At 38.1% G+C, this 12,239-nt stretch overlaps 1 protein-coding gene across 1 annotated transcript; it reads right to left on the bottom strand.

Annotated features, from left to right (window-relative positions):
- Positions 1-1,202: 1,202 nt before the first annotated feature.
- On the bottom strand, positions 1,203-12,215 carry LOC119656287 (rho GTPase-activating protein 19-like). Its single transcript, XM_038062718.1, has 9 exons — positions 12,057-12,215; positions 11,333-11,791; positions 11,077-11,273; positions 4,394-4,600; positions 3,698-4,282; positions 3,333-3,487; positions 2,462-3,220; positions 1,965-2,230; positions 1,203-1,903 (listed from the first exon to the last, which is right to left on the bottom strand). Exons 2-9 carry the CDS (start codon positions 11,461-11,463, stop codon positions 1,528-1,530), a joined length of 2,676 nt encoding a protein of 891 aa, XP_037918646.1. The 5' UTR covers positions 11,464-11,791; positions 12,057-12,215; the 3' UTR covers positions 1,203-1,527.
- Between the last annotated feature and the right edge of the window lie 24 nt (positions 12,216-12,239).

Raw genomic sequence — 12,239 nt, 5'->3', positions numbered from 1 at the left:
GAAGAAGAATGCTTTAGGCGGTCACTTACTTCCAGCCTTAAAAAATTATGACACCTCAAAGTAGGTTTTTTGTATCACCACGAAAAAGCACCCCTGGACATGACGCTTCAAAATTGAATCATTTCGACATCATTAGAGTAAAGTTTCATTTTCAACCCCTGATTTAAGACCAACTTTTAAATAAACCTTATTCAAATCTAGTCTGATTTCTTTATAGTCAATAACCTTTTCAACAGTGTTGACTAGAATTATTACTGCACGACATTTCACAACAACGTTGCTGAGAATTTGGTTGGTTTGGAGTTCGTTTTTTATTTCAATAGTTTTTCCAGTTGTGGCTTTCCTATTGCTTATAATGATGTAATATCAAACCTTAACTTGTTCAAATGCAAAAGTAGCAATCGTTTGTATGTCTACTTTCACCTTTCATCACGATAGCATAATAATCATTGATATTTCTCTTCCCAATAAATTGATACCCCAATCCATCATTACTTATTATGTAGGGTACTTTTTGACGAACCAGGTAAAACTCTTCGTAGGCTATAATATATATTTAATAAATTTAAATCAGAACTTGGTTTTATCTTTCTCTCGATGCAGACCGAACTGTCTAGCACTGTGATAATCCTTTCCAATAGCTGCTTGAAATTAATTAAAGAATATTACCACACAGCGCTGCTTCACCCGCTACGATGTCTGCTTACATACGACTGGAGAGTTACATTGTTATGAATGGAAGCTACTAAGCGTAGCAACTGCAATCTTGACTCGGCCTGCAACCGAATGATTCCTTTTTGTCCCGCTTTTTCTTACTAATTTGGCCTGCCGGGTATAATCTTCTTGGGATCCACAAATGTCAAGTTCTTAAATAAATATAAAACACAAATTTGAAGAATACTTCCTAAGATCAACGTTTTGCTTAAAGCACTCTGCTTCTACTGTAAAGAAAATCCCTACCATGATTGAGTGGTACATATACTCCCTCAAATAACACTAATTATACTTATATTTCTCCTGTCATTATTACCAAAACCAGGCTACTAAACAAGAGAACCTCATCTTGTCAAAGGATTTGAAGGGAGAATTGTGTACAAATGTCTCAAATTTGATTTGGAGGACTGATCAATATCAACGGGTTAATGGTTGAAGGTAAAAAAATAAATTAAGAAGAATACAATCTTTAAAAAAAAAACCCATGACGACGAGCAAACTCCAATAAAAACTTATCCGTTCTATTATTTTATAACGTTAACATTATAATATTAAAATTTCGTACACATCTTAACTATGAAGACTAGAAACCCTGTTTATGAAACGCACTTCTAGTACCCTAGACATTCGCAAGCTGTCGACATACGATTTCTTTGTTCAAGAAATACAATTTCTAAAATGAAATTAAAATCACAGAAGCCAGTGAAAAATTCGTAAGATTAATTTTCACGGCATTAGCCACCTTTCTTTTCAAACGAACTATCAAGTGTGTTTCATATACAAGGAATTCGTTCAGAATGATCCGATTTCCAATTACAATGATGTCTCATTAGGATTTTTTTCTAATACTAAAACTTTTTTAGTTTGTTCACTTCGAATTCCATTCATATATATATTCTCCTTCTCATTCAATGATTCTTCGGAACATGCCAATCGCTTTCTACTGAAGCCATCTTTACGACCTCCTTCAATTATCCGTAATGAGTTAGATTCTAACTCGTTATCTGTAGTAAAATCTGAAAGGCTACTATCTGGTTGGTTGCCATTCAAACAGTAAAGAAGACTCGCACTCATTTCAGATTCATCTAGATCGCGGATATCGGGGGTAGATCCAAAGTCGTCGGAATGGCTAGAAAATGAGGCATCGATTGGATTTGTGGTTAGGACACTGCGGCCGAGGAGATATTCCCTAGAAACAATAAAAAGGTGAACTTTTTCCTGGCTATTAGTTGAATATGTTAGCTATTTACCTGAAAGTATCTGTCAATGAGTGGCAATCGGGTTCGAGTTCGACTTTTTCGTTATTTATATTAGTCGGTAAATCGTTTTCGTGAAATGATCGATACAAAGCAGGGTGCTCGACTTGTGTAGATGCATTTTGAATCAAAAAGGAGTCCTCATCCTGTTCACGGAAACTCGACAAGTCCCCTTGGTACGTAGCTTGATTCTGGTCCAGGAGACCAACTGTTGTAGCCAACATCACAGGTTTGCGTGATCGCGGTGTCATTATGGATTCCTTAATAGAATATGATCATTCGTTATCCAAAATTTTCTCAAAGGATAAAATGATGAAATAGCATTTTCTAGTATGCATAAATTGCTCTTTGCAACTTCTTAGTTTATTAATTGCGAAAAGAAACTAGAAAATGTTGCGCAAAATAAATTGGTTAGTTTATCAGAGGTTCGAGCATGCCGATGGTGGGTTAATGAATGAGTAAGATAGAGAGTAGGGCCAAGGAAGACTTACCTGCATAGACTTGGGCATTCTTTGCGTCGACTTTGTGATTGGCGACATTGATCTTCGTCCGAGCAGTAAAGAGGGCGTACTAGTGATGAGTTCCTTACTACGGTAAATATTCAACCCTCCAGGGGTGTGAATATCTTCAGTCTCCATATGAGAAACATGATGAGAAACATCATGTGGGTGACGAGGAGGTGTGTAAATCTCATTACTGTCTGAAACTTTGCCTTTAAGGCCTAAACTTGTTGTATTCGACATGGGAAGCATTTCACATGAAGAGCAAGCTTTCAAATCATTCAAACTCAGACTTTTTCTCAGTCCATTTTCATAAACAGTCGGACATTCGGATCTTCCTCTTCGGGAAAGATGAACAATGTCTGGTTCCGACTTACATTTAAATAGGAGTTTCCTTACAGCAGTGGTTTGGTATTTATCAATTCCTGTATTATGCTTTGAATCGGAATGCCTTTTGTGAAGCATACTATCTTGTCTCGACAGTTCTATACTTTTTCCGTTTTCTTCTGAAGTAGGTTTTTCTAGGTTGTTACTTGCCCCCATCGAATGAGCTAAATTCTTTCTTGAATCCCAATCAACTCTTAGGAGTTTTGAGGGTGTACTGGCAGTAGTTAGTAAGGATGTGGACGATATGGATTTGTGTAAAGGATGTTTTTTGAGCGCTAAACTAGAACCAAAATTATTGGGCTTGCGATTAGGACTTTGAAAGAGCACACGCACTTTAGGGAGAGAAATGACGCTATTTGGTGTCTGGAAAATGATTAAAAATGATGATGTGTTATTTACAATGTTAATGAAGAAAATGATTTCAAACATTAGCATCCACATGCCTTTCTATGAGGTTTTATTCTACTATACTTACATCACATTGCGAAGTTGCTGATGTACTCTTTGGCGTACGTGACATGATGCTCCTGTGGAAAATATGCTTTTTAATGGAGTCACCTATGGATTTGGCGCCTCGGCTCGACCCAGCATGTTTGATACGATTGAGCATAAGGAATTGTAGAGGTGTGCCTGAATGCAGTGCGAATGTTTCAATTATATCTCAAATTAACAAAATGAAAAACTTGACATGCAAATTTACGAAATATTCACTACAAAAAAGGTTATTTGGAAGCTTTCTTGAAAGACTCTATCCGAGACCATACTTTTCCAAAACTAGAAATCAATAAAGAGGAAATCTTACTTTTTTGGTACTAAAATATAATATAAAATCTAACTGACCTTGACCATTTTCTTTATTAAACTGCTTGATAAGTTTTCGCTTTTTAGAAGATTCTGGTAAAGATTGTATGTGAGCATACAGCTGAGCAAGGGCCGTATCTGTAGGATTGGAGTTATGCGCTTCAGCTGTCTTTTCTCTATCCACAAAGGTGTAAACAGTGTTTACAGTCGATATATCTGAGGTGGACTCATCTAGCAGTTGCTCCGGAGACATTGTTTTCTTTCGTTTCTGCTCTAAGGAGTAAGCGCGAATATCTGTTGCAAGCTTAGGGGGTATATCGAAAATATGGGATCCTTGTACAATCATATAGCTGATTACACTAGACATACTCTGCGAAACATAGTGCAAAGCTTCTGCTGGTAGATTACGCGGGCAAATAAGATGGGGCGTGAAGAGCGTTGCCAAGCTATCTGGGGTCATCTTATTTGTACTTTCATATTTAGTTGTTTCATGCAACATATCGATAATATCTTCAAACAAAATTCGATTTTCTTCGGGTAAAAGAAGCATTAAGAGTTGTACCGAGCGCAAAAGGTGTTCTTCCTTGATTTGAGAATTAATCTTTTCTTCAGCATTGCATAAGTCTGTTTCATTATAAAAGCGGAAACATTAGCAGAAAATAAAATTGTTTCTTTAATTATTTCGGCATAAAATTTCAATATACAACATATATACGAGTATTTAATCATATTTACCTGCAATTTGGCAATGCGCTGGGTAATGTGCATCAGTCAGCAAAGGTTCGGCAAGTTCTGAAAGGCAGCCCTTATATACAGTCGCACAATCATGCACAGTGAAACCTTCCGATAAATTTAATTCTTTCTTTTGGTTCATTTGTAAACGAAGCTCGTTCTGCCGTGAAACAGCACCAGTTCTTCGAAAAATTCCTTCTTGCACAATATCTATAAAAGCAAGGAAATGTTAAATCCAAATGACCAAACCTGATAAACTTTAATCTGCGGAAAATTAATAGGTTCAATTTTCAAGGTAACATTGCTTTTTACTCAAGAAACCATGCGCAGAGTGTAAAAATAGCAGCAGTAGGCACTGTTTGCTTGCAAAAAATAAAATGCGTACAATATAAAGAAAGCTTTCTTTGGTAATAAACTTCATTCATTATATAGCCGTAGAAAACAAAGAAACCGATTTTAAGAAACTAATCGAAAAGAGAGGGTTCCTGACACGGAGTCACTCAAAACATCAAAGCACCAATAAATCTCTAGATTCAACAAGGACTGTCAATTGAGGGGAAAACCGTATTAGAAGGCTTAGTGCGCAAAATTAATTGGAATTCAATCAAATCGGGGCATTGTATTAGTCATAGTTCGAACAACTTTTGAGAATTTTTTTTTTCGAATAATTCAAGCGAAAAGTCAGTTGCGCCGCATTAGTCCGCTAAAGGGCGTAACAAGAGTTCTCCAATTGCGTTCAGGATTTTTGTTTGAAACCAAAAAGGGTTTTTAATTTTGCATTACTAAATAAAAATATGAACTTCCATACAGGCGAAAATAATCAAAATTAAAAATTTTGCAGCTGTTAAAAAAAATATTTAAATTTTCACAATTTTTTTCACTAATTATGCAAAAAATAAAACCCTTAAAAATATGATATCCCAAACATTCATATCCTTCTTAATTTCATAAAGAATCATACCTTCAAATTTGAGTTTGAGTTGGGGGAAAAAAATTCCCATTTGTGATCGAAATTTGACGCTTTATTTGACATACTTAGAATTATCCGATTTAAGTCAAATATGCGCCGTTTTGTTCGCAAACTTGTTGCCATTTAGAAGGCACACAGGCGCACCAAGAGCGTTTTGCATGGACTGGAAGAGATGGTAATCACTTGGTGCCAGGTCCGGACTATACAGTGATTGCGATAGGACGTCCCATCCGAAGTCCCGTAGCCTCTGGCGGGTCATCAAAGATGGGTGAGGCCGAGCGTTGTCCTGGTGGAACACAACATCATTCCTATTGATCAATTCTGGCCGCTTCTGGTCAATCGCCTGCTTCAAACGATCGAGTTGCTCACAGTAGAGGACCGAATTGAGGGTCTGGCCATAGTTGAGCAGCTCATAATGGATGATTCCCTTCCAATCCCACCAAACACACAGCAAAACCTTCCTGGCCCTCAATACGGGCTTGGCGATGATTTGGGCCGGCTCGCCGCGCTTCGACCACGATCTTTTTCGCTTGATGTTGCCCTACATGATCCACTTTTCATCACTACTCACTATTCGCTTCGAAAATGGGTCGAATTCGTTACGTTTCAGCAGTGCATCGCAGACGTTAATTCGGTCCAAGAGATTTGCGTCAACTCGTGTGGCACCCAAACGTCCGGCTTTTTTTGGAATCCAATCTTCTGCAGAAGGTTCTAAACGGTTTTATGGTCTATACCCAGTTCCTCGCCAATCGAGCGAATGCTCACATGCCGCTCTACTTGGATAATTTCGACGATTTTATCGGCTTCTACGACGATTGGCCTATCAGTACGGGGTGTATCTTCAACATCCACTACACCAGAACGAAATCGATCAACGCTGTGCTGTGCGAATCGTTACAGTATCGGGCCCAAAAACTTCACAAATTTGTTCGGCCGCCTTCGTTGCATTTTTACCTCTCAGGTAGTAAAAACGTAAAATATGACGAATTTCTTGCTTGGTGGACTCCATTTTTGACGCACTATAACTTGAGACTGAAACGTACGATCACAACACTGTCAAAGAGACACTGGTAGCACAGATTGTCGTTTTCAAATCGCCGTATAGTATGACCCGATGCGATAAGTACAACACAAGATATGTTTAAGTGTCGCCATCAATTGACAAAATACGACATTTTTTTTTCCCCAACCCAATATTTCTGGAGCTGGAATTTCTGCAAATGTGAAACAAATAATTTAAAAATAAACGTTTTTGATAAGTCGCCTTTCGGTTATGAAACCATTTCCTACTTTTAATTACAAACAAAATACAGTGATAAATACAAATGCACTCATAGGAGGAACTGACGCGAAGTATTTATAAATAAATACGTTATTTGCATAGCACAGATTACGTAAGGATATAAAGCAACTCTCTCCTGGACACTCGAGCCTGAGCTTCAATCTGATAAATGCTTGGTTCTACGCTCATAAATTCTAAAGGAACACAGAAGGAAATAGCCAACTAACAAAGACGGGCGCAAGGGCCATGCGAGGTGCTTATCAGTGTGGATTTTATAGTGGGCAAGAACCCCGAAGGGGGCGGGACATCAATCCTTCGCTGATGAGTTCCGGAGCCACCAACAGCTTTGATAGGTGCAACTTGTCAATGGAGATAATTCACTTAGGATACCGGAATGTGCAACATCGACATCGAAGCTCAGAATGGAGGCCGCTGCATTCGAAAAATGATATGACTTTCTTCTTCCTTAGACACTGCGCTTTGCAAAATTCAGGCACACAACTCGTATGCACGGTCGAAGCTCGCGCTTCGGGTATAAAGGTTTTGTGTTCATTTTATGTAAGATATTCCAACGCACATTTTTCTATCCGTATATAGCTACAAATCCAACATAACCCTTCATATTTTTCCAAAGAGACATACGTACATATTACAGCCATAGATATTACGCTCACCCTAAACAAACAAACTGAATACTGTACACATATATGCACGTATATAAATTGATCGTACCCATATTTGATTTAGGCACTACCCGCAAAGTTAGCATACCTACATACACACATGTTTTCGCGACAATCGGTCTAGCGGTTTCCGAATAAATCGGGTGTGACAGACAGACACCGTCTCGATTCTAATAAGGTTTTGTTTCACACAAAACCTTAAAAAGCACACTGAACAAATTATAAATTCAATTTCAAGAGAAGAAGACCTGAAGACCTGCTGAAAAATAACCGTGATCCATTCAGCCTCATTCATCAAAGACAAGAGCGATATTAGTCACCACTTCAAGCAGTTCCTCCAGAGACCGACTAAACACATCGAACGTGATTATTTTGCGATGTAACAAAGACCTTGAACTTATCAGCAGAAAAATCAGAGAGGTAACTATCCTTCAAAAGATGTCCCGTATGCACCCAAAAGAACATCTGATCAACCGAACGGGGAGGAGACATTAACAATCTGCAGTTACGAAAAACGTATGACGAGGCAAAAAAACATAACTAGATGAAACTCCGACGTAAAAGAACGGAAAATAGTTTCCGAAATAACCACAGAATTTAGCATCAACACAAATACTGCCGAAATGTTTTTAGGGCTGCAGATCAATCAATTGATTCAATCGCTCCTGAGTGTATGCGTGTGATATATAGACAAAGTGACAGTAAACCGATTTTAATAAGATTTTGTTTTAATTATTGAACTATTATAATTCCTTATTTTCAATTTTACTTTGTTCAACTTGAAAGAAAAAGGGTCGAATTTTTGTTAATTAATTACCCGAAATAAAGAAATAATTTAAATTATACTTTTTTATAAAAATGCGATTCTGTTTTCGTATTTGCCAGGAAATGGTCTCTTCGTTACTTTGTAACACGACAGTGTAACATGCCTATATAGGAAATCAGTCTTGAGAACGGTAACATAAATTATATGTTTCTTTTTCTGAAATTTTTGACTGAATTGTTGTCTGCGACAAATTGTTCAAGCGCACAGACTACCATGACCGTTAGATGCTTTGAGGACCTTGTTAGAGTATATCAATAGACGGTGGACTCCCATTGAACGTACTTCTGTTCCTGTTGTCGATCATATACTAAAAGGACATCATGAAACATTGGCAAAATCGAAATTAATTGCATGCAAGGTTACGTGAAAATGAAAGGATTTTCAGCAGGACAGTCTTGGCCAAACAGCAAGCGTCGCAACCAATTGAATAAATCGTCTACGTTAAAAACATCGCTTTCTTAGATTATTTTTCTGCTATAACAATTTAAGTTTGCGGTTGAAATTGCTCAACCAGTGCGCTATCTTTTTATGCAAATCTTGATGGAGAATAACGATTTTCATGTACGGAATAGCGAAGACAAGTGAGTACTATCAAAAAGAATTCCATAACATTGCAAGTAAAAATTAGGAGTAAAATCACTTAAACAAGGACATGTGGGTAAAGTAGAACTTTTATTATCTATTAACTGAATACCGCATGGAAAAGATAATATATGGTTGCCATTCACACCCTAACGTTCATTGTTGGCTGAAATGCTTCTCAGCTCCCTCCAGGACTTCCCGAGATGCTTGCACTCCTTCTCCACTGTTCTGCGTCACGTTCCAGAAAGATTGCAATGTTCCGGCAGACTGTGAACCTTGGTCTTGTTGGTGTTTATTTTCAGCCTCACTCTACTTGCCTATATTTCTAAATCCAGAGCCATTTCGGCAAGATCAATGACTCGGTGAGAGAGCAAACGGATGTCATCAGCGATGTCGAGGTGTTTAAGAAAAGATATTATTGTCTATTGAAGCCCTTCACGTACTCCGGACAAAACTGCACGAAGAAAGTCAAAGATACCAAGAAGAACTAATATCGATGACAAGATGCAACCCCTCACGAACTCAACTTTGGACCTCAAATTCCTCTGAGATTTTACTACAATGCAGCCACCTGACATTTTGCGCTATTATATGTCGCTTTGTTCAGCTCTAAAGCTACTATCATAGTTTCTCCAGAATGCCCCTGCTAAATAGAGTGCTCCAAATATACACCCTGTTCACGCTGGCGACACCTTACTCGAAATCGATTGGCGTTGATGCGTTGATGTGATCAATGCAGGAGGATTCAGAACTAAAACCAGCCTACCCTCTGTCGATCAAGCCTCCCAGATGTTTCTTGATGCGTTCCAGTATTATTTCAGCTATTATCTTTGTGACTGTGGGGAATATAGTATGTAGATACTCCTCTAATTGCCACACTCAAGAAGGACGCCCTTTTTCGGAATGTTAACAGTCATCCCCGTCTTCCCTCCGGGAGGAAACGGATTCCGGATTCCCAGGATGCAAGAGCAGCGAAGCGATGAATAGCTCTTACTCCGTTCAAATGAAATGACGGCCAAGATGATTTCTCTCCTGGTCCTGATTGGAGAGCAGTACACATTCACATGTTACGGTGACTCGTTATTTCATATACAAGAGGCGGATGTGATACAACTAAAAACTTGGTTAAGTGCTCGTTTCATTCATTCATTTCATTGTGAATGAGGAGTAGGACATCTAAGTTCGTCAAAGGACCATCGAAACGTTTGCGACCAGGTGAAAGTTCTTTCGTGATGCGGTTCTGAAATCAGTGCTATCTGCAACAGCTTCTACTTCCCTGACCAGGGTAATAACAAATTCAATTTTGTCACGGTGCACACTATGCTGAACTACCCGGGGTTTCGCACGATATTGGAACTTGTTATCATCGACAATACCGTGCTTCACATGTACGAGAAAGATGTAGCAGAGCACCCAGCACAATCACGATGTCCTGTCCCCTCATGGTGCATAGCCAGAAATGGTGATAATGCCAGAAATCGTCTTTCGTTTCAAGTCAGCGTATTTTGCGGTAGCTGTCAGTATCATTCCGACGCCGAATTTGCCCCTTGGCTTTCCAGAAATCAAAAGCGTGGTGCCGCGAAAGGAAAAAGAGCACTATCTAGAGTGCCCAGCTTATATCTTTGGAATTCTCGTTTGGTTGGAGAAAGTGAGCATTCTGGGGACAAGAAACTAATCATTAGTAATTTTCGATAGCCAAAGCCGTAAAGACAGTCCCTATCTAGGAAGTTGTTGTAGTTTCGGTAGCAGTAAAGTTTCAAATTTCAAAAGTTATAGGTTGCTAGCCCACAAATTTCTATACCTTCCAGTAGTCTCTTACGTCAAGCAGGGAAGACTTTGAGTTTATTCTTAAACCCCCAACTCCGAGGGCTGAAAAAATAAGGAGATTATGTAAATAAAAATATGAAACCTTCGTATATGAAGTTGGCTTGATTGTGCAGGTTTATTTTGATTCCTAGATTATTTTTCTTATATGACACCTATGAAATTAAATTCAACCCCGAGAAATCCCATTCCTAACGGAATCAAATGGTTAAACAGCCTCTAAGCCAGATACTAAATAGTAGCACATGCCCCTGGGATACCTGAGCTTCGAAAATGTACTGTATGCGATGACACAAAAAATGCGCAGAAAAGGTCGCCGAGTTAAAAAAAAACAACCTCATCGACTTTTGTAGATGTGATACTGACAGTTAGCCAACCTTCTTTTTCTTCTATCCTTCGCAGAGTTCAGAATTGGTATTGTACAAAACGCCAACCAAAGTCAGCGGCAGTAAGGTTTCGAATGATTCAATTCTGATCAATCAAAATATAAATATTTCAAACTTGAAAATGTCTACTTACTTTCTTCTCGCATAAGAAACTCCTTCAAGGTTCGCAGTTGCCTAACTAGTTCCATATTCAACAAAACAGAGTTTGTATCAGGTGGACTATTTGTTTTCGGGCCCGCCGTGCACCCCTTTATCTTCTTTGACAAACGATTCCATTTCTTCACCTTGCCCTTCTCATAATAAATAACTTCGTGGCAAGGTAAATCGAATCTAGAATTTTAAAATCACTAATAAACTTGTCTTCTACATCACAGTATCTAATATCTTACTCGTCAGTATTCAAATCAAGTTCAAAGGACAGGTGCATTCGCACCAAACTCTTAAACTGTTCGTAATTCGTTGTTCGCATATTTTGGGCAATCACTTTATCCACGGTAACTGCTTGCTGACCCTCCATCATTTTCAAATTTTCATAAACACTGCATTTCTATTAATACCAAGGAAAATGTCATTTGAATTCTCGGCCACCGTTTAAAAAGTCTTTGAGGAATGGAAATCCAAACATGGGGATAATGCCCCATTTGAAAATTTCATATGCGATGAAAAGCGTGTGATGATTTCAGGTAAACACATTCCTACGAAACACGGTTTAACAAACGGTCCCAAGGTTTTAATTGAGATAAATCCAATAAAGTGCAACATATAAGGCACTAACGAGTAAAAACGGTGACATTTGAATGAAAATGGTGGAATTAGTGGATACATGAAATGCAGGTTGTCGGGACTGTCTGGAAAGAAAACATCGAATTGACATTGTCAGATATAAAGGAAAATATCATAATCCAAAGGCAAAATGTTTCTGGGATGTCAAATATATTATCTGATATTAACTAAATAATTTGAAGAACACAAATAGCAATTATATGATGTATAGATGTGGCCTTGTATAATAATATTTTACTTTTTTAATTAGCAGAAACCTTGGTATTGAAGTATGTATTAGAAGGAAATGATGTTTGTCGTTTGACCTCTATGTGAACAGAATAATTTTACCTCGGAAAAAAATCTGGAAAATATCAACATTCCTTGATTTTCAAGCTTGAGCTAAAAGGATTTTGTCTGAAAAATTAAATAAATTAACGTTAATCCAGTAATGGCAATCCACTTGCCGGTGGCCAGTTACTTACAACAATATAGAATAATAATAGCCAAAGTCGGATAGTTAATGCTTCCATC

This window comes from Hermetia illucens, chromosome 4 (assembly GCF_905115235.1).
Source record: "Hermetia illucens chromosome 4, iHerIll2.2.curated.20191125, whole genome shotgun sequence".
Taxonomy (NCBI): Eukaryota; Metazoa; Arthropoda; class Insecta; order Diptera; family Stratiomyidae; genus Hermetia; species Hermetia illucens.
The sequence above is the reverse complement of the archived record's forward strand: the minus strand, read 5'-3'. Positions and strand labels throughout refer to the sequence as shown.